Source organism: Oryza glaberrima, chromosome 7, assembly GCF_000147395.1.
Source record: "Oryza glaberrima chromosome 7, OglaRS2, whole genome shotgun sequence".
Classification (NCBI taxonomy): domain Eukaryota; kingdom Viridiplantae; phylum Streptophyta; class Magnoliopsida; order Poales; family Poaceae; genus Oryza; species Oryza glaberrima.
The window spans coordinates 17,971,510-17,992,515 of NC_068332.1; the positions used below are offsets into that span (position 1 = coordinate 17,971,510).

At 39.9% G+C, this 21,006-nt stretch overlaps 2 protein-coding genes across 4 annotated transcripts; both read left to right on the forward strand.

Annotated features, from left to right (window-relative positions):
• The first annotated feature begins 1,191 nt into the window (after positions 1-1,191).
• On the forward strand, positions 1,192-14,588 carry LOC127780389 (ABC transporter G family member 43). 3 transcript variants are annotated; one of them, XM_052307292.1, is made up of 20 exons: positions 1,192-1,679; positions 2,164-2,284; positions 4,381-4,463; positions 5,286-5,370; positions 5,454-5,744; positions 6,022-6,112; positions 6,850-7,750; positions 7,871-8,031; positions 8,229-8,332; positions 8,510-8,675; positions 8,753-8,848; positions 9,164-9,270; positions 9,913-10,245; positions 10,863-11,153; positions 11,244-11,327; positions 12,358-12,491; positions 12,637-12,864; positions 13,012-13,183; positions 13,773-14,027; positions 14,119-14,588. In XM_052307292.1, the coding sequence occupies exons 1-20, from the start codon at positions 1,294-1,296 to the stop codon at positions 14,389-14,391; spliced, it is 4,362 nt and encodes a 1,453-aa protein (XP_052163252.1). In that variant the 5' UTR covers positions 1,192-1,293; the 3' UTR covers positions 14,392-14,588. The 3 variants fall into 3 exon arrangements, with proteins under 3 accessions (XP_052163252.1, XP_052163254.1, XP_052163253.1); XM_052307294.1 differs by lacking the exons at positions 1,192-1,679; positions 2,164-2,284 and adding an exon at positions 3,884-4,054; XM_052307293.1 differs by lacking the exons at positions 1,192-1,679; positions 2,164-2,284 and adding an exon at positions 4,061-4,216.
• Positions 14,589-15,241: 653 nt separating this feature from the next.
• On the forward strand, positions 15,242-20,102 carry LOC127780390 (glutamate receptor 3.4-like). Its single transcript, XM_052307296.1, has 6 exons — positions 15,242-15,854; positions 16,350-17,692; positions 17,790-18,067; positions 18,179-18,210; positions 18,296-18,702; positions 18,781-20,102. Exons 1-6 carry the CDS (start codon positions 15,563-15,565, stop codon positions 19,222-19,224), a joined length of 2,796 nt encoding a protein of 931 aa, XP_052163256.1. The 5' UTR covers positions 15,242-15,562; the 3' UTR covers positions 19,225-20,102.
• Positions 20,103-21,006: the final 904 nt, after the last annotated feature.

Genomic DNA, 21,006 nt, shown 5'->3' on the forward strand with positions numbered 1-21,006 from the left:
TTTATTTTTTTTGAAAAAAAATGGTCATGCATGACTGATCAACGGCCAAGATAGAAGTGTACGTTCAGTACATGCAAGCTAATTAAGCTTAATTACTCGCTATATATGAACTCTAGAAAAAAAATAGTTATTATCAAGAGTCAAAAATTTTGATTACGTCCCAAGCATCCAGAATAGTAGAAACAATCTACAAGCTAGCTCTTGTAATTAATTAAAAGCACCATTCTAGAAGGTCAAAATTAATTAAGAACAGCGGATTCCCCTACACACACGTTCTTAACTACTATTAACTCCAAGATGCGCGGGATGGATGGTTTATCTAGAGCATGGATTCATAAATTTTTGTGTACGTAATCTCGTATATTACGACATCTTTCAAAGCTAGATGTACTATAAGTAAGATCGATCTCTGACTCATGAGGTTTTCATTATGAATTTAACATATACATTAATAATTAATTAATGCACTACCACAGTTTAAGCAATAACATTACGTTTTTTTACAAAATTATTTGGCGAGATAAATCCAGCAATATATCATTCAGTAGTCCATCACAACTAAGTATTATCCCCGATTTTAATAGTTGGTGTCGTTGACTTTTAAATGAACCTTTGATCATATCATATTATTAAAAAAATAAATTACATAATTATCATTTATTTTGTAGTGAGTTTAGTTATCATTAAATGTGCTTTAAACACGATTTACATTTTTACATATTTACATTGAAAAAGACGAATGATAAAATTCATGTTCAAAGTTAACTGTGTCATCTATTAAAACATCGATCGGCATTCCTTGCATTTCCAATATCATCAAAACATCTTTCTCATGTTACTCGTAGGCACTTACCTCCTGTAAATCATTCAAATTAATTAACCACTGAACCTTCCTGCGAAGCCTCGAGCCAATTAATTATAACTAAACTGATCTATTAATTAACGACAACGTGCATTTATCCTATTTCTTCCCGTTAATTAGTTCGTTCTCTAGGACCAGGAACCTTCCCTTCAAATCTGCAGCGTATTATATAACACATCCGGAAAATTCACACGGACAAATGCTGACGTCGACGTACGTACGGTCACTGTACCCAGTCATACGCTGCGGCTGATTAATCCAACTCCCTACATATATAAACCCCCCATCTCCCGCCAAGCCTAGCAACCACACGGCGACGGTCAGAACGAACGCCTCGCCGCCGTCGATCGCCGGCGGCCGGAGCTAAGCTCGCCAAGCGATCGATCGAGAGGTATATATCAAAAGCATCATCTGAGCTGAGCGGCGGCGCGATGGCGGGGGAGATAACCCCGTCGGGGAGCCGGCGGAGCTGGCTGTCGTCGGGGGCGGCGTCGCTGGCGCGGTCGCTGCGCGACGGGGACGACCCGTTCCGGCGGTCGGCGGCGGCGAGCCGGCGCGACGCCGGGGACGACGAGGAGAACCTGCGGTGGGCGGCGCTGGAGAAGCTCCCGACGTACGACCGCATGCGCCGCGGCATCCTCCGTAAGGCGGTGGACGGCGGCGACGGCGAGGGGGCCGGGTCGCTGTTCAAGGCCGACGAGGTGGACATCGCCAACCTCGACCCGCGCGAGGGCCGCGAGCTCATGGAGCGCGTCTTCAAGGCCGTCGAGGACGACAACGAGCGCTTCCTCCGCCGCTTCCGCGACCGCCTCGACCAGTAAGCATAAAAACTTTTTTTAGTACAAATGACACTGACATGTCATGATATAAGTGTATCTAGATTTTATATAACTTCCATCTACTTGAATCAAACGGTTGAGATAATTGTTAGTACAAATTTAGTAAGAAAAATTTAGTACGTGTAGCGGTGCTCTTTTTTTTTTTTTCTTCTCGGAGATCATGTTTGTGTGAGGACGGTAAAAAGGGACCTAAGCAGGTCAACCCACGAATCCGTTTATAGATAAAATGAGTGGATAACCCGCTGGCTGGCTCGCGGGTTACCTACTAATTTGATATATAAATGGGTTTATGGTTGATCCACTTGCTTCTCTATGACGCGGCAAGCAGTCATGATGCGAAAACCCGCAGATTATCCTTTATTTAACATATAAGTAGATTCGTGAGTCGGTCCGCTTGTATCCCCTATGTATTTTAACTATTTGAATCAGAATTTATTGTGGATTTGCTTCGTTGATTTGTAGGGTTGGGATTGAGCTGCCGAAGATCGAGGTGAGGTACCAGCATCTGGACATCGAGGCGGACGTGCACGTCGGCAAGCGAGCGCTGCCCACGCTGCTCAACGCCACCATCAACACACTAGAGGTATGTACACATGGACATCGCTCAGCTCAGCTCTGTAGTGTGATCACTCAACAAGTTGGATGTGAAGAGTAGCGCCTTAATAATTAATTTGGGACGTACGATGGGTTTTACTGAAATTTTAAAGGGATTAATTAAGAAAACTGAAGGGTATGAAAATTTTTTTTGTCTCTTAAAAAAAGTCATTGGATGAAGCCACTAGATAAGTACATCAACCGAAACAAGTCAAGCATGCGCAGTACAAAAATCAAGACCATTTTATTGTCCGACTCTGGAGAGAGAGACTAGCTTAATTTGGAGCTAGTAGATTCTTGTACGATGTCCACTAGCTTAGCTCACGTATGACTGTGGGGTCCACCGTAGAATCTTGATAAATAGTAATGCGTAAAACGGGCGGTCGCGGGCTCGCGGCCTGCAAATTTGGAAGGAAGCTCATGTGTTCACGCTGATGAGTGGCGATTAGTCGCCGATTAGTCAAAACACGTTTTTGGAGCTGTGTTCGGTTGGTAGTGTTTGGAATTTAAAGCCCTCACATATCTAGAACAGTTCTAGTGACTCGTTAGCTTATAATTAATTAATTATTAGTTATTTTTTTAAAAAATAAATTAATATGATTTTTTAAAGAACAACTTTTGTATATAATTTTTTAAAAAATATATTGTTTAATAGTTTAAAAATTGTGCGCACAGAAAAACGGGAGAAAAGCTTGGGTTGTTTCGACCTTTGACCAGCTAGCTGTTAGTCTGTTAATGCCCATGCCCTGAGTCACAATGCGTGATAGAATTTCTGACAGACAACGACTCCTATAGAATAGGCAATGCGTTGATAGAATTTCGCGGCTAGCAGGTCGTCGCACACCCGACGAAAAGTCCCACAAAACTGCACACGCATGGTACGTACGTAGAATTAGTTAGTACTACTCAATAAGGATCAAGGTTTCCCAAACCACGGTAACCGTGAAAAACATACGAAACCATACAAAATTTATTAAAAATTTAAATTATTTTTTAAATTTATTTGAATTTAAAGAGGTTACCGTGGTTTTTCTATTATCATACCCCGCGGTAAGATCGGTAACCGACGGTGATGTAAGTTTAGATCGAGTTGTACTCAGCTCGAGATCTTCTAGAAGTTATAGTGTACTCACGAGATCTTTCAGATGTGGTAAGTTTCTGGTGCTGGGTTTAAGTTTTCGCGTTTACGCTTACGCAAACGACACCACACGTACACACACCGGCCGGCAGAAAAGTTTATGATATTTCTCTATATATATACTCCAGTACTTGCCAATCTCGGTTGGTATAGTACATGTACTAAGATCACGGAAGGAAAGGGTGTCAAAGTCAAACACATGATGATTTCCCCTTGAAACTTGAAAGTGCACGAGCAAAAATTTCAAAACAAAACAAAAACGTGCACGAACACGAAGATGTGGGCTTTTACCAAAAGCCACTGGTTGAGGCCTTTCCACCGGCCTATATAGCGGCCCACTTCTTCGCGAGCCCAGGCCCATCAGAAGAGAAGGACAAGTCGGCCCACAAATGGTGGGCCTTGGGCCTCGCCTGCCGCTCTGGACTCTCCCCCTCCTCGAGCGGCGATGGGCGATGGCGGCGGAAGCATCCGCTCCGTCGCCGGCTCGCCGCCGCTGCGGCGGAGGAACGGCGAGGGCAGCGCTCGTCGGCCACGCGCGGTCAGTGGTGGTGCGGCCTCTGCAGCTCTGCTCCCCCATGCGTCGGTCCGCCTCGCCTTCGCCTCCTCCAGTAGGAGCCCTCGGTTCGTGTGTCCCCCCCACCCCAGGCAGACGGCCGCCACCAAAAGGCCTAGTTAGGGTTTGGTTGATTGATGCTATCGAGCAATCCCACGATGTGGCTAGCGGTTTGGAGAGGGCGTTTCGTTGGTACTAATACTAGTAATCTGAACTAGCAAAGTTCATTGGTAATTTTTTTTTAATCTCCAGTTGTTAAGTTTTGACGAGCAGACTCGATTTTGCTGATTTGTGGTTGTAGTGGCAGAAGTTCGATGAGATGCTACCTAATGCTTAGCATCGCTTACTTGTTACTTGCTCTGGCTCAAACGTTGTTTTTTATGCTTCATGACAGGGTCTCGTTAGCCTATTTATCTCGTCGAACAAGAGGAAGCTTAAGATACTCAACGATGTTAATGGCATTATCAAGCCATCAAGGTACTTGGAAATTCTTTGATACTCAGCTATGGAACGTTTTAATCCAATCCTTAATCATTTCTAGTCTTAAATGGAACTTTATGTTTTTAAGCTGCATTCTAATTCTAACTAGTTTGATAAACTATCTGTAATTTATTAAGTAATTTCTATTCCCAAGTGATACAGATATAGATATGATCTCTATGATTTATGCAGACATGGTTACTCTGCAATTTAACTTTTTTCCCCTTCATAATAGATTTGAAGCATGGCCTGAAAATTTAGAAAGAAAAAACGTATACATGCAAACATCATACTGTAGTAATTACCCACAAAAAACAGTGTAAAAATATGATCCTATGTCTACTGCAAACATTATCTGTCTTATTTGTGCAGTGCAGATATGGTCATTAATTAATTTTAAATTAGTGATAACTAAATGGTTTCTCTTATATTGGCCATCCCTTTTCCCATCAGTAACAAAATGAACTATCTCATACATTAATACATATCATATTGTTCCAATTGCTATTGCTACAGACCTACTATATCCTTCCTAACAACAAGTTCCCCCAGTCCCCTCTAGTATTCTTGCTAAATGATTGGTTGAACTATGGCTGATAAGCCGTAGAAATATAAAAGAAGAAACCAAAAATATTTTGAACTTTTTGTCTGTATTATTCATGGTTTAAAAGCCATGCTGGAAAATAGACTGCAATGAAGAAAAACCTCAAAATCACCTATAAAATTATTTTTCAAAATTCAATTTTGGCTATGGATGATAAACCATCAAGCAGACAATAAGAGTTATTTACAATTGTTGCATTAAACTACTTGTGTCAGGATGACTCTTCTTCTCGGGCCTCCATCGTCTGGAAAAAGCACACTTATGCGAGCACTAACCGGCAAGCCTGATAAAAATCTCAAGGTTTTGATATTTCTTATTTAGTTTAATGTATCCACCTCTAACAGTAGAGTCGTACCACATGACTAATCACTCGATGGCTACAGGTGTCTGGCGAGATCACATACTGTGGTCATACGTTTAAAGAGTTCTATCCTGAGAGGACTAGTGCTTACGTCAGTCAGCATGATCTGCACAATCCTGAGATGACAGTAAGAGAGACACTGGATTTCTCGAGACGATGCCTTGGAAGTGGTGCCAGATATGATATGCTGTCAGAATTAACAAGACGGGAACGTAATGCAGGCATTAAACCTGACCCTGAGATTGATGCTTTGATGAAGGCAACTGTAGTAGAAGGAAAACAGAACAATATTGTCACAGATCTTGTTCTGAAGGTAACACTGTTTGACTTTTTACATGTTAAAAAATAGTTATTTAGGCCTTCTAGCCTCAATTATCCATCTGCTTCTTCTTTTTGTTGAAATATTAAAAGGAAGCTATGTGAGAATCTATTTTCTAGTACACCTTTTTTACAGGAAGTAATATACATGTATGTATTTACTTTGACTGTGATACACAAGTGAAACCTTAATACTTCTGTTTATGATGAAAACCGAGTATGAATTCTAAGTCAATATTTGCTGTGCTGATTGAGTTTATAAATCTTCGCAGGCGCTTGGACTGGACATTTGTGCCGATACTATTGTTGGTGGTGCTATGATAAGAGGCATTTCTGGTGGTCAAAAGAAACGTGTGACTACTGGTATGCATGCATATGACATACATTAAATATATCAGTAATTAATCATGTTCTCCATGAAATTTTTTACTTCAATCACTACATCATAATCATAATAATTATAACTTAAATAGGGATAATGGATTTTCTAACTGGAAAAGTTATTTGTCTCAAATCATATTGTTCAGAAGTCAGTCGTGTTCCTTTTCTCCTGTGGAGCCTGGATTTAGCCTTAGCCTTGTGGGGTCTACACCTTAGCCTTTTTTATGCTAAATCGTTAGATTTATCAATATACTATAACAGAATCCAAGACTGAAAGACAACTCAGCCACTGTTTTCCTCTTTAAACCTTTTACACTAACCGGTACCTAAAATTTTCTAGATAAAATGTTCATGAGATCCTGGCAGGAACAAATTTTGTTCTTTTTCGTACATGGTCTTTTTTGTACTCTAAGCTTGTCGTCTTGTGCACATAGACCATGTACAAAATGGATCCCCACTAGCCCATGGACCTGTTGGGAACATGTTCGGAGTGGGCCTAACAGTAACGAGCAAGCACATAGATCTATTACTGTCGATGCTTGGTGAATGGTGATTGATAGTAGAGTCATGTTGTAGTACTGATCATAAATATTGATGGTCTTGTAAATCAACGATAATATTCAGCATTCAATAATTTACAGTTGCATGAGGAATCTTGATATTACATTACTGACACATTTACATCCTAAGATTGGAGTTCTGTCATTGTTTTGTTGCAGGGGAGATGCTCACTGGACCAGCAACAGCTTTGTTCATGGATGAAATATCTACTGGGCTTGATAGTTCTAGCACATTTCAGATTGTCAAATACATCAGACAGGTGACCCATGTGATGAATGCTACAGTGATGATGTCTCTCCTACAGCCTCCACCTGAGACCTATGCTTTATTCGATGACATCGTTCTTATAGCAGAAGGTTACATAGTCTACCATGGACCACGGGAGAGCATACTTGAATTCTTTGAGAGTGCTGGTTTTCGGTGTCCTGAACGGAAAGGAGTGGCCGACTTTCTTCAAGAGGTGACTTCTAGGAAAGATCAACAGCAATACTGGTTCCTTGAGCAGGATCATTATCGTTATGTGTCAGTCGAAGAGTTTGCTCAGAATTTCAAGAAATTTCATGTTGGGCAAAAGCTGCAGAAAGAGCTTCAAGTTCCCTATGACAAATCTAAGACACATCCTGCTGCATTGACTACCAAGAAGTATGGGTTATCTAGTCTAGAGTCCCTTAAGGCAGTGATGTCAAGAGAGTGGTTGCTAATGAAGCGGAATTCATTCCTCTTCATATTCAAGGCCTTTCAACTGTTTGTCCTTGGATTTATAACCATGACTCTGTTTTTGAGAACAAAGATGCCCCACGAGAAATTTTCTGATACCTCTAAATATGTTGGTGCTTTAACTGCTTCTTTGATTACAATCATGTTCAATGGTTTTGGTGAACTTCAATTGACTATAGATAAACTCCCGATATTCTACAAACAAAGAGACTTCCTGTTCTTTCCAGCATGGACCTATGGACTTGCAAACATCATTCTGAAGGTGCCTTTATCCCTTATGGAATCATCTCTTTGGATAGTTTTGACATATTATGTTGTGGGTTTTGCACCTGCTGCAGGAAGGTAACTTTTCTATTTTCTTTTGCTTTCCTAGGTATATTATTTTTAATATTTTCTATAAACAGAATTTTCTACTAGTGATTGACTTGATGGGTTTGTCTGTGATCTGTCTACTGATTTCAGGTTCTTCAAGCAGTTTCTTGCATACTTTTGGACACACCAGATGGCCTTGGCCTTGTTCCGGTTGCTAGGTGCAATTTTAAGATCAATGGTGGTAGCTAATACATTTGGCATGTTTGTGCTGCTACTTATTTTCCTCTTTGGAGGATTTCTCGTTTCCAGAAGTAAGTGTATTGTTGTTTGAAGTGTATTTTAATTCTTTTGTCCATATGATTAGTTAGAAGCAATGTGAAACCCTGGAAGATTCATTATAACGTTTTCCCTAAGGTTTATATCTTATTTTCTCTGAATATTCGAAATATTCCAGTCTGAACTACTAACTTATGTTTCTTATTTTCGTTTTTGACATTTATGTTAAAAGAGGACATTAAACCGTGGTGGATATGGGGCTACTGGACATCTCCCATGATGTATAGCAATAATGCCTTATCAGTTAATGAATTCCTTGCCAGTAGGTGGGCCATTGTAAGTTTTCTGTCAACACAACCCTTTTCTTTCCAGAAGCATAGTATTTTCTTTGCATAGAAAAAACAATTGGTTTCATTTGCAAGTCTAGATTTTTTTAGTATATATTCTCAACATCAACTAAGTTTGATCGCCTCTAATTCCTAGACATTTGACAATATCAACTTTTAACTGCAGCCAAACAATGACTCAAGTATCAGTGCACCAACAATAGGGAAGGCTTTTCTTCAATCCAAAGGCTACTTCACAGGAGAATGGGGGTATTGGCTTTCCATTGGAGCCATGATAGGATTTATGATTGTTTTTAACATTCTCTACCTTTGTGCTCTTACATTCCTAAGACGTAAGCACTTTTCCCTTACATGGTATTGTCACTTGTCTGTAATGCATGCCTTTAGCACTTACACAATACTTCTACAGCTATTGGCAGTGCAAGCACTGTTGTTTCTGATGATGACACCAAAAGTGAGCTCGAAGCAGAATCTAATCAGGAACAAATGTCAGAGGTTATTAATGGTAATACAGCAGTCAATGTGTCTCACATTTCATCATCGGTATTGTCCATTCGTATCAAATTGTTCTTGTTGTCGGCCCTGTTTGGATGAACATTCATCAGGAAGCTTACAGAAACAGAACATCTATATTGCTGGATGTTTGATTTATTATGAGATTTTATGAGAATTCAAATTGGTCCTGAATTGTGTTATAGATGGATTCCGCTACAAATTTCATAGCAGTTGATTCTACCATCATGAAGCATGTTGTTTGTTTATTATTTTAATGTGTATTTGACATCTCATAATTTATCCTGCACCCACATCATTATCTTAGGTACGAATGGAACAGAAAACAGAAGAAGCCAGAGAGGAATGGTCTTGCCATTCCAGCCTCTTTCCCTTTCTTTCAACCATATGAACTACTACGTTGACATGCCTGCTGTAAGTTGATATCCTAAAAATATATCCCAACTTACATAACCATGTTTGCAAAGCTTACGGGACAAAACATACCTCAATATCGTAATTAATTTCACTTTATTCTTCTTATAGATTACTACTAGTTCTTGCAGTGATTTCTTTTTGCAATTCAACATAGGAAGTTTGCAAAGCTTACGGGACAAAACATACCTCAATATTGTAATTAATTTCACTTTATTCTTCTTATAGATTACTACTAGTTCTTGCAGTGATTTCTTTTTGCAATTCAACATAGAAAGTTTGTAATTCTACTTGCTTTACTTAGTTCTATTGTTCTACAGAAATATGTAGTAGCTATACGTTGTTGAAATTAACAATGTCCTTTATCATATAATCTAGATTGTCTGACTGTTTTCCTTATTATATCATTGGATTGGTATCATACTGTACATAGTGATTGTGATGGCACGGGGTTCTCTTGTGTCCCCTGTTGCACTTAGATATTTAACTTTGTTAAGGATTAAATATGTGTATTTTATCTAGCTGATAAATTACTAGTTGTCATTCATTAACCATTTATTGAACTAAGTTAGTAGTGATTTCATCTTGAATCAAGGGGTGCATTTCAAGTATGAACTTGAAAATTTAAATTCTACCTTGTAGGAAATGAAAGCACAAGGATTCACAGAAAGCCGCCTCCAACTACTATCTGATATTAGTGGTGCATTCCGACCAGGTGTTCTAACAGCACTAGTTGGTGTCAGTGGAGCTGGAAAAACCACTCTAATGGATGTACTGGCAGGAAGAAAGACTAGTGGAACGATTGAGGGAGATATCAAGCTTTCTGGTTACCCTAAAAAACAAGAAACCTTTGCTCGCATCAGTGGCTATTGTGAACAAACTGATATACATTCACCAAATCTTACTGTATATGAATCCATTGTTTATTCTGCTTGGCTGCGCCTTTCCTCAGAAGTTGATAAGAACACCAGGAAGGTATGTGTTCCTATTATTTTTGTGGTGGATGCCATTTAGTAAACTCAATAACTCATGATGTTTCTTGGGGGGAAATCAGAAAATCGTGTTAATTGTAGTTGATTGTGTGTACTGTCCATTAATTTAATCCACTTATTGGTCACTAATTATATATTATCACCTACCAAAAGAGGCCACACGATTGTGTAGGCTTGTATATTACCTGAATCTCGTCCACATGCAAGACACACTTATTCGTTGAGTTCCTAGGAACCTGACAGCACACTAAACTGTCATTTGCCATTTTTTATGAGTACTAGCAAAATGACCATGCTTTGCTATGGATAAAATAAAATATATTATCATATGTAATAGATAAAAATATTTATTGAATATGTTAGTATTCACTTGTTTCAACCAAATATGTAGACTATTCCAAAATATTAGAAAATATCAGGGGCCAATTTGTAAAAACTGTAAACAGCGGTGGGGTGCCACCACCACTAGAGACTTTTAAGGAGTATACATATACAAGGCATTTTTGACAATCATGATATTGAAGAATAGATGCAACATTTTTTTATCTTGTGAAGTTGAAAATACTAATTATTTCTGATGAAATTAATTCCACTGTGTAGGTGTTTGTGGAGGAAGTGATGTCACTAGTTGAGCTTGATGTATTGCGTGATGCTCTGGTTGGTCTCCCTGGTGTTAGTGGGTTGTCAACTGAACAAAGGAAGAGGCTGACAATCGCAGTAGAACTAGTGGCAAATCCTTCAATTATCTTCATGGATGAACCAACTTCAGGTCTTGATGCTAGAGCTGCAGCAATTGTTATGCGTACTGTGAGAAATACAGTTAACACAGGACGAACTGTGGTTTGCACAATCCATCAACCTAGCATTGATATCTTTGAGTCTTTTGATGAGGTCCTTGCTACTTTGCTCTTGTTTGTTTGTCCGTTAGTTCTCCTTTCAGCGCTGTAAGGTTATACTGAAAAATGGATTGTGTTTTTTCAGCTTCTGTTGCTAAAGAGGGGAGGACGGGTTATATATGCTGGCCAGCTTGGTCTCCATTCACAAATACTAGTCGAATATTTCGAGGTGAACTGTCTTTGATACTATATTTCAGTCTCTATGATAATCAGTTTGCAATATGTTAACCATCTGTATTGCTAAAATCAATTAATACTTCTCATCTATTGTGACCCATGAAATTCCATTGGGCAAACTGGGATGGAATTAGTAGCCCGAAGACATGCATTTTTTTTAATTAGTGAATGTATGAATACTAGTTGGTAATCTATCAACTATTGAAGGTCGTTTAGGCCCTTTCTAGTGATGCACAAATGTGCAGGCATAAATTTCATTGTCCATGACTGTATCATTTTAGAACATGTGCAGTTAAAACCTTCCATCTTAAATCAATAGCATATGCAAATAGACTTTTCACGAGAACTACTTTCATATAGTTACATCTTTTTAATGATTTTTATATGATTACAAAATGCAACTATCAAACATGTGCATTGGAGACTCTGAATGCAGAAGTAAAAAATAATGGAGGGAGTAGAACACATTATTGTTGGAACTCATAAATATTTTTTTTCTATAGTACTAAGGTTGATTCTTCAAAACTGCTTGTACAATTGTGCAACAAACTCTTTTTAATGACATTGAGGCAAAGGGCAACTATACCACCTCAAAAACTAATATCTCAGATAAAAGTAATTTGTTATTGTAAAACTAAAAGATATACAATTCTGTAGTCCCTCTTTTTACAAATGCTATTTCAGAATATGTGTAACCTGTAATCTATTGTTTTGAGCAACAATTAATAAAACTTGAATACCAATATAAGTGCTTGGATCTATCGCACGGAAAACAATATTAGTGTATTTCTCATCGACAGTATTTATATACCGTTGTGTTTTTTTATTTGCTAACATATAATTAGAAAAGTAACGTTCAAATGTTTAGTGGAGACTATCTCAATGCCTAGAACAAATGTTTATTAAAAGAGCATGGGGAACATGCATGGAATTAAGAGAACTTGGGTAACCGTATTCAATCCGAGACTAAATTAGAAAGAAAGAAAGGCTACTTGCTTCTAATGTATATCGTTCTCCTGCAGGCAATTCCAGGGGTCCCAAAAATCACAGAAGGATATAACCCAGCAACATGGATGCTTGAAGTTAGCTCTTCTCTAGCTGAGGCTCGTCTGGACATAGACTTTGCTGAAGTTTATGCCAATTCTGCACTTTACCGGTAAATATGTGCGCAATATTATTCAAATATTTAGTAGTACAATTTTTGTTGCTTTGACAGTTGTGATTAATTTCTTCCAATGGTCAAACAGACAAAATAAGTATCTTTTCTATAGCTCTTACATTATTTCCGTCAATGTGTTCAGGAGCAATCAAGAACTTATTAAGCAGCTGAGTGTTCCACCTCCAGGCTTCCAGGATCTCTCATTTCCTACCAAATATTCCCAGAATTTCCTAAATCAGTGTGTGGCAAATACATGGAAGCAATTTCAATCTTATTGGAAGGATCCACCCTACAATGCTATGCGTTATGTTATGACGCTTCTCTATGGTCTTGTGTTTGGTACTGTCTTTTGGCGGAGGGGAAAGAATATGTATGTTCCTTCTTCTTGTTCTAATTTATATTCAAATTCTACCCATTCGCCTATTCTTATTGCAACCATTTCACTGAATGTAGTTTCACAGTGACACAACTCTATTGCCTCTTAGCTGATCATTTGAATTCTTTCCTATATGTACAGAGAGTCCGTGAATGATCTGAACAATCTACTTGGAGCCACCTATGCTGCTGTTTTCTTCCTTGGAGCAGCAAATTTGCTCACACTTTTGCCTGTGGTGTCAGTTGAGAGGACAGTCTTTTACCGTGAAAAGGCAGCAGGGATGTACTCTCCACTATCTTATGCGTTTGCACAAGTAAGTTCTGAACACCCTTACAAGATATGCTTATGCATTTACCGATGTACGATGAACAAGGTATATATGAGCCTTCCTCCAGCTAGAACCTCCCAATTCAAAGCAGGCCAAAAAGAATGTTTTTTTTTTTTTTGAAATGATGCCAAAAAGAATGTTAAGCAGCAGAGGACAAGTTGCTTCCCTTCTCGTATTTGACATAGTAGGATAAGGAGGCATGTTGAAAGAATGTCATAAGGAGACATTTAAGAGATTGGATTTGATTGTCTGTCATCACAAATGCATTTGTGTTGGCCCTAAATATATGTGTACATCAGCATAATCTGGATTGTGAGGAAAAACTCCCAATAGTCTGATTTCAAGAGTAGAAGGGGCTCGGTATCCGGATTCATAGTTTAGGGTGGGTGGTGGACTTTAGTGATATTCAACACAGCTAGTATTCACACCTCTGGTTTTTGTAGCTGGACCTTTTATTTAGGCGAACTTTTAGAGTATGCGCAGGATGCATTTCATTGTTTACATGTCAACTGAAGTCTTAAAAATACCAAAATATCTACTGAAGCTTCTCCCAAAAACTGAATGATGTGCACAGGGATTTGTCGAGTTCTGCTACAGTGCAGTTCAAGGTGTTCTTTACACTATCCTCATCTATTCCATGATTGGCTATGAGTGGAAGGCGGACAAGTTTTTCTACTTCCTGTTCTTTATGATTGCGGCCTTCGCCTACTTCACATTGTTTAGCATGATGCTGGTTGCGTGCACTGCTTCGGAAATGCTTGCGGCCGTTCTTGTTTCATTTGTGCTCTCCTCGTGGAACAATTTTGCCGGATTCATTATACCCCGTCCAGTAAGTGCTTTCAATAAGAAGTGATGCTATCGGATTTACATTATCTAGGCTCTCAGCTTGTCATACATCTCTGAAATATTTTCTCTTGCAGCTGATTCCTGTTTGGTGGAGATGGTTCTATTGGGCCAACCCGGTCTCCTGGACCATCTATGGAGTGATTGCATCGCAGTTTGCGGACAGCGACCGTGTTGTCACCGTTCCTGGCCAAGCTACCACCATGGTGGTGAAGGATTTCTTGGAGAAGAACATGGGCTTTAAGCACGACTTCCTCGGCTACGTTGTGCTGGCTCATTTCGGCTACGTCATCATCTTCTTCTTCCTCTTTGGATACGGCATCAAGTGCTTGAACTTCCAGAAACGGTAGGAGGCCGGTGTCCAGCAGGATGTCAATCCGATGTCACGTTTTTGGAGTGTAAAGCAAATGGAGCAACTTAATACCGATGCTTTTTTTTTGTGTAGATATATAGTCTGTTCGATATCTGCTAGCTTGTATTGACACTTAATGTACAACATTATTTACTCAAATGTTCTGAGTTTATGGTATATTCTTTTTCTACGTTATCGCCATCTTGCCATTTTGCTTTCCTTATTCCTTGTGAAGTTCTGCATGATCCACTAACAACCGGATATATTGGTACACTTCCTGTTGTATAAACTGAGAATTGTGCTAAATAGAAACCAAAGATAAAATCTGTATTTTTTTTGGCACGATATACGAATCAGCAGTCTGAAAAGCGTGCTAAATAGAAACCAAACATAAAATCCGTATTTTAATCCACCAATCCGAAATGATTAGAGACGCCAAAAGGCCCACTTTACTGTAGTGACCCACGAGTGCTCCATTTCCTTCCCTTCAGTGTCTCAGTCAGTGGATCACTGTGTCAGCACAGGCAGAGGCTTTGCTCTTGCTCCAGACTCCAGTCCAAGCCAAGGTGGGCGCCGCGCAAGATAATCTTCTTCCCCAAATCGAGGACCCGATTGCGGCAGCTCCGGTGGCCGGAGCAGCTCCCTGGTCGTCGCGTCGCCGTCTCCGTCCCGGCCGCTGCCGGATTCCGCGCGCGTGGCCGTGGGCGTCCATCGGATGGCAAGCGCTAAGACAAATCCCTTGATTTTTTTTTTAATCCGTTGGACAGGCGGCAAGATGATTAATTAGCATGTTTGTTTGTGTCTTCGATGACATCTTTCCCTATTCAATTTTTGTTGTTGCAGGGTAGCCGCGCTCTCCGTTTCATCCAGTGAGCATTTCGTCGAGCAGTTGGTAGGCGGGGCGAGTTCGGGGTTTCTTGATTCATGGGGAGGAGCTTTGCCGTTGATTTCCTGCGCTGAAGCAGTTCATCGTCCAGTTGCTTGGGGCAATCGTTTCTAGGGAAGCAAATGAGATGTCTCTGCTGCTAGACGCGAGCTCTGTTCCTCGTTTTTACCATTCTCAGAACTTGACGATTGAGCATGGCAGATTAGGGTCGTAGAGAACACGGTGTTCGTGTCAGCTTCTTGAGGTCAGAGAGCCAAGAAGCCATTTGGGTTTTTCTTGGTTCATGGAGGAAATGGGCTCTGCTCAGCTTTCTTCCCTAGCTGTGTGTGTCTGCATTTTCGGATGCCTAGCCATGGCTGATGGCCAGAACGTCACCGGAGGTGATGGTTCAAGGCCAGCTGAGCTGCGCATCGGTGCGTTATTCACATTCGATTCGGTTATTGGTAGAGCAGTGATGCCGGCTATTGAGCTTGCTGTTGCAGATGTCAATGCTGATCCAGGTGTTCTTCCTGGGACAAAGTTGAGCGTTATAACGCAGGATACCAATTGCAGTGGCTTTCTTGGAACCATGGAAGGTTAGGGCTTCCATCTTTTCCATCAAATTTTCTTTTATGGAATTGTCCTTACCAATTTACTTGTAATTTACACATTATTCTCTCGCTTTCATTGTGCATTTGCAATTAGCAATTTTCCCTTTTATCCTCTGAGCTGATCGCTTGAACTGAGAAATCACAATTGAAAACCCCAGTCAGTATTGTTTTTAAGTTTGTGGTGGTTTCCTGTCAGGATTCTTAATCTAATCCAGATTCAGTTTATCTTAAGGTTGCAAAGTCGTAGAGCCATGTTAAGGTAGCTCTACTTCCATGATATCATGGTATGTGTGCGAATTGAAGCCCTAATGAATATCTATGATCTATAAAGAATACCTAGAAATCAAAACTTTCCTGTCTTTATTTTTTCTTCACAGAACTTCGCTTTTGTTTATTCTCACTAAACGTAAGTTGTCATAAGTTATATTTATCTTGCACTGAAAGCTTGCATGAGATTAACAAACAATTCTTCTTGTGCAGCATTGGAGCTTCTAGCTAAGGAAGTAGTCGCTGTATTAGGTCCACAATCTTCAAGCATTGCTCATGTCATTTCTCATGCTGTTAATGAGCTCCATGTTCCGCTTGTCTCCTTCGCGGCATCTGATCCTACACTTTCTTCACTTGAATATCCTTACTTTGTGAGGGCTACAACAAGTGATTATTTCCAAATGGGTGCTATAGCTAGCATCATCAATCAGTATAGATGGAGAGAAGTCATTGCCATCTATGTTGATGACGACTATGGTAGAGGTGGCATCACAGCATTAGGTGATGCTCTAGCAAAAAAGAAGTCCAAGATAGCCTACAAAGCCAAATTGCCACCTGGTGCTTCAAGGACTACCATTGAGGATATGTTGATGCATGTGAATGAAATGCAGTCTCGCGTCTATGTTGTCCATGTAAACCCTGACTCTGGCCTGGGAGTTTTTGCTGCTGCAAAATCTTTGGGAATGATGAGTACTGGTTATGCATGGATAGCAACGGACTGGCTCTCTGCAGTGTTAGATTCATCTGATCATATTAGCCCTGACAGAATGGAACTTACTCAGGGGGTTATTATGCTTCGGCAACATGTTGCTGATTCTGACATTCAGCATTCATTGGTTTCAAGATGGAACAATCTGACCAGGAATGGAGGTCATTCAAGCTTTAGTTCTTACAGTATGCGTACTTATGATTCTGTATGGTTAGTTGCTCATGCTGTTGAAGAATTTTTGAGTGAAGGGAATGCAGTATCTTTTTCTGCTGATCCAAATTTGCAAGATATGAAAGGAAGTAACCTTCAGTTAGGTTCCCTCAGAAGTTTGAACAATGGAGAAAAATTACTGGACAAAGTTTGGCACACAAATTTCACAGGGGTTTCTGGCCTGGTACAATTTACTGCAGAACGAGATCTGATCCACCCAGCTTTTGATATCCTGAATATTGGTGGTACAGGTTTCAGAACCATTGGGTATTGGTCAAACGTTTCTGGTCTTTCAGTTGTTGCTCCAGAAAAGTTGCATTCAGAACCACTGGACTCTTCAACAAACAATATAGAGCTTCATGGTGTTATCTGGCCTGGTCAGACGTCTGAGAAACCTCGTGGTTGGGTGTTTCCATATCACGGGAAGCCGTTGAGGATCGGGGTACCTCTCCGCACGAGTTACAAAGAGTTTGTGATGCCAGATAAAGGACCTGACGGAGTAAAGGGGTTTTCAGTTGATGTTTTCAAAGCTGCAGTAGGCTTGTTGCCCTACCCCGTTTCATTCGATTTTATTTTATTTGGAGATGGTTTGAAGAATCCCAGCTACAATGACCTTATTCAGAAGGTTTCTGACAACGTGAGGAACATCCCATATCATTCAATTCTAGATGTTATTGCAGTTTAGTGTCTTCACTTGTACTAGATTTACTTATTTCTGTTTCTGTACCACTCAGCACTTTGACGCTGCAATAGGGGACATCGCTATTGTGACAAATAGAACAAGACTTGTTGATTTTACCCAGCCATATACAGAATCTGGACTTATTATTTTAGCTCCAGCAAGGGAGATTGAATCAAATGCCTGGGCTTTTCTAAAACCATTCACCTTCCAAATGTGGTCTGTTCTAGGTGTTCTCTTCCTTTTTGTGGGTGCAGTTGTTTGGGTACTTGAGCATCGTACTAATACTGAGTTCCGTGGACCCCCAAGGCAACAAATTATGACAGTATGCTGGTTAGTATCTGCCTCGTGACTTTTCTCTCTTTTTTTTCACTTCTTCAAGATTCAAAAGTTATTGTTTATTTGTTTATAATTTAATTTTGTTAGAGTTTTGTACCATTTCAGGTTTAGTTTTTCTACCATGTTTTTCGCGCACAGTAAGTGTAAACATGAAACTAGCCAAAAGTTTTTTTTTGGATCTCATAGTCCACATTCATATCCTTCTATCTGTTGTTTACACAGGAGAGAACACAGTTAGTGCACTTGGTAGATTTGTGCTGCTTGTCTGGCTGTTTGTTGTGCTCATTATAAACTCAAGCTACACGGCAAGCTTGACATCACTTCTTACAGTTCAGGAACTCACATCAGGGATACAGGGGCTCGATAGCTTGATATCGAGTCCAAGTTCAATTGGATATCAAGTTGGATCTTTTGCGAGAAGCTACCTTGTACAGGAGCTCAATATTGCCGAGACCCGATTGGTACCACTAAACAGCCCGTCAGATTATGCAAGAGCGCTAGAGTTAGGATCAGGAAATGGTGGTGTTGATGCAATAATTGATGAGCTTCCATACGTGGAGATCTTCTTGTCAAAATACTGCAAATTCAAGACGGTTGGCCAGGTTTTCACGAAAAGTGGGTGGGGATTTGTAAGTGACTTGGACTATAATTGTATACTAAAGATCTCGTTCCAGGGTGTCTTCTGAATATAGTTTATTCTGTTTCAGGCCTTCCCAAGAGACTCCCCTCTTGCTGAGGACTTGTCAACAGCAATCTTGACACTGTCGGAGAACGGCAATCTTGAAAGGATCCACGATGAATGGTTAACTGGGACAGAATGCAGTGCAGATGACAATGAGGTTGGCTCAAACCGTTTGAGCCTTTCAAGCTTCTGGGGCCTCTACCTCATCTGTGGCTTTTCATGTGTCCTCGCTCTCTTAATTTTCTTCTTGCGAATATGCTGTCAATACAGTAAGTACAATAACCAGGTTGGACTTGACTGTCCTGAACCAGAGATTGTAACTCGATCGGCAAGGTTAACTACTATCAAGTCAATAATCTCATTTGTGGATAAGAGGGAGGAGGAGGTGAAGAATGCTCTCAAGAAAAAGCCTAATGACAGTCTGCAGCCAAGGACCGGAAGCACAGGAGAACAATCTACATTACCATGATGACACATTTATCACTGCCTGTCTGGCATATTAAAAAAATGCATAATTTTGCACTGGGCTTGCTGGCAGCTTTCAGAAACCAGGTGATGTGTGACGATTTGTTCCGGTTCTGAAGGCCAAACCCGTAGGAGCTCCTCAGAGTATTTTCTCTGAACTCTGAAGCATGACAGGAACATTCTGAATCGTGCCCAACAGTAACATGTCTGAATCTCCTTCCAACAGCTACTTCCAGGAGAAGTAGAGCATTGGTTGCAAGTTCAATTTCAAACTAGTTGAGAAGTTTGAACCTCTGTCAAGTTGAGAGGCCCCTTTTTTCGTTCGGAAGCAACCTCTGACAAGTTCTTGTAGCTACAATCTTAAGCATCTTCCAAATAAGTTGAGAAGTTTGAGTCTTTGTTTGGTGTGGTATTTGTCTGGTTGAGCATTTCCTTTCACTATTGCACCGTGCTGAAAAGGCAGTAACATATCTTCTCTTTTCAATTGGCTATGCAAGGAAACCTGTTTCGGTAGACAGTAGACTGGCAATCCTATGCTCCTAGCAGATGCAAAACTAGTGCCATCTTAATTAGCATTTCTTCCCTTTAATTGCAGAATTGACATCAACAGTTTTTCTTCTTTGGTTGCCAAATATATCCAAATCCTCAACCCTCATTCTGCTCTTAACAGCAACTTGATTCAGGTTACTTCTCTTTCAGAAAAGGAGTCGGCACCAACCCTTGATTGATTTGATTGCTTGTATTTCATAGAAAAATAGATGTTTCTAAACAAGCTTCATCGCCAACTAAGGTTAGGTCCCAACGTGTCTATACACTAGAGATCAAAATGTATACACTGCAAGATGTAGTCCAATCTAGAGTATACATTGTGATTATCTTGGCAACCACTACCTACAAGTGCTGGGAACTGATTGAATTCGGTTATTAAAAAAATCAACTGCATCCATCCAGTTAAGAAATCACATTGTAGCACCGGTTGCTAGATTTTTATCTTAGAGAAATTTTATTGCCCTTGGTAGTTACCAGGGGTACTCCCTCTAGTAAAAAAAAAGTTTATGATAAGATTCAGACAAATTTTAAAATCGCGATAATCAATATAAGTTCATATTATTATGATAGTACTTTTCGATGCAGAACTACATATATCATTTCTTTCGTTTTCAAACTAAGTGTTTGAGAAATTATTGATGGTTAGGAATTTTAAAGGTTTGCATGAATCTTTTACTAGGAGTAAAATATTTTTGACCAAAGGAACTAATATATTTTCTAACATAAAACTACCTTTTTACCAACTGCTTATACACACACAACAATATGTGTCTATCATCCCACTCTCCTCTTTGTTTTTTTGACTTATCTTGCACGATAACATCATCAAAAATTACACGTGAAGGTTCGTTACTCCTACACGGCATGCAGGCGACAAAAAAGTTTATATGGTCTAGTTGGTCACAAAAACCAATTCGTGATGAGGTGTGCTTAAGGCGATCCAAAGAAATCTTTTTTCTTGGGCAAGGTGCGCAGCACACACTGGTCCAAACCTCTGAACAATAAATTATTAGGAGACAACTAAGTGGCAAAAGATTTGTACAAGCGGCCGACCTTGTGAAAGTTGCAATGGGACACCAGCTTTACTTAGCTTCAATTTTTTCTCTTGGCTTGATTTGGTTAATTTGCTTTGCTCCAAGTAGTGTGGCCCATTGCCGATTAAGCAATGAATAGGTGAAACCAAATTGCATTAGCAAACCCCCTTTTGTAGTGGCCATGCATGATCATCACTTGCTAT

Excerpts from the sequence above, each read along its gene's own strand:
- LOC127780390 (XM_052307296.1), top strand. The coding sequence starts at position 15,563 with ATGGAGGAAATGGGCTCTGCTCAGCTTTCTTCCCTAGCTGTGTGTGTC. Across the intron at positions 15,855-16,349 it reads CTTTCTTGGAACCATGGAAG|CATTGGAGCTTCTAGCTAAG; the intron begins GTTAGGGCTTCC and ends CTTCTTGTGCAG. Across the intron at positions 18,211-18,295 it reads TACCATGTTTTTCGCGCACA|GAGAGAACACAGTTAGTGCA; the intron begins GTAAGTGTAAAC and ends TTGTTTACACAG.
- LOC127780389 (XM_052307292.1), top strand. The coding sequence starts at position 1,294 with ATGGCGGGGGAGATAACCCCGTCGGGGAGCCGGCGGAGCTGGCTGTCG. Across the intron at positions 5,745-6,021 it reads TCACAGATCTTGTTCTGAAG|GCGCTTGGACTGGACATTTG; the intron begins GTAACACTGTTT and ends AAATCTTCGCAG. Across the intron at positions 8,676-8,752 it reads TGCTCTTACATTCCTAAGAC|CTATTGGCAGTGCAAGCACT; the intron begins GTAAGCACTTTT and ends ATACTTCTACAG.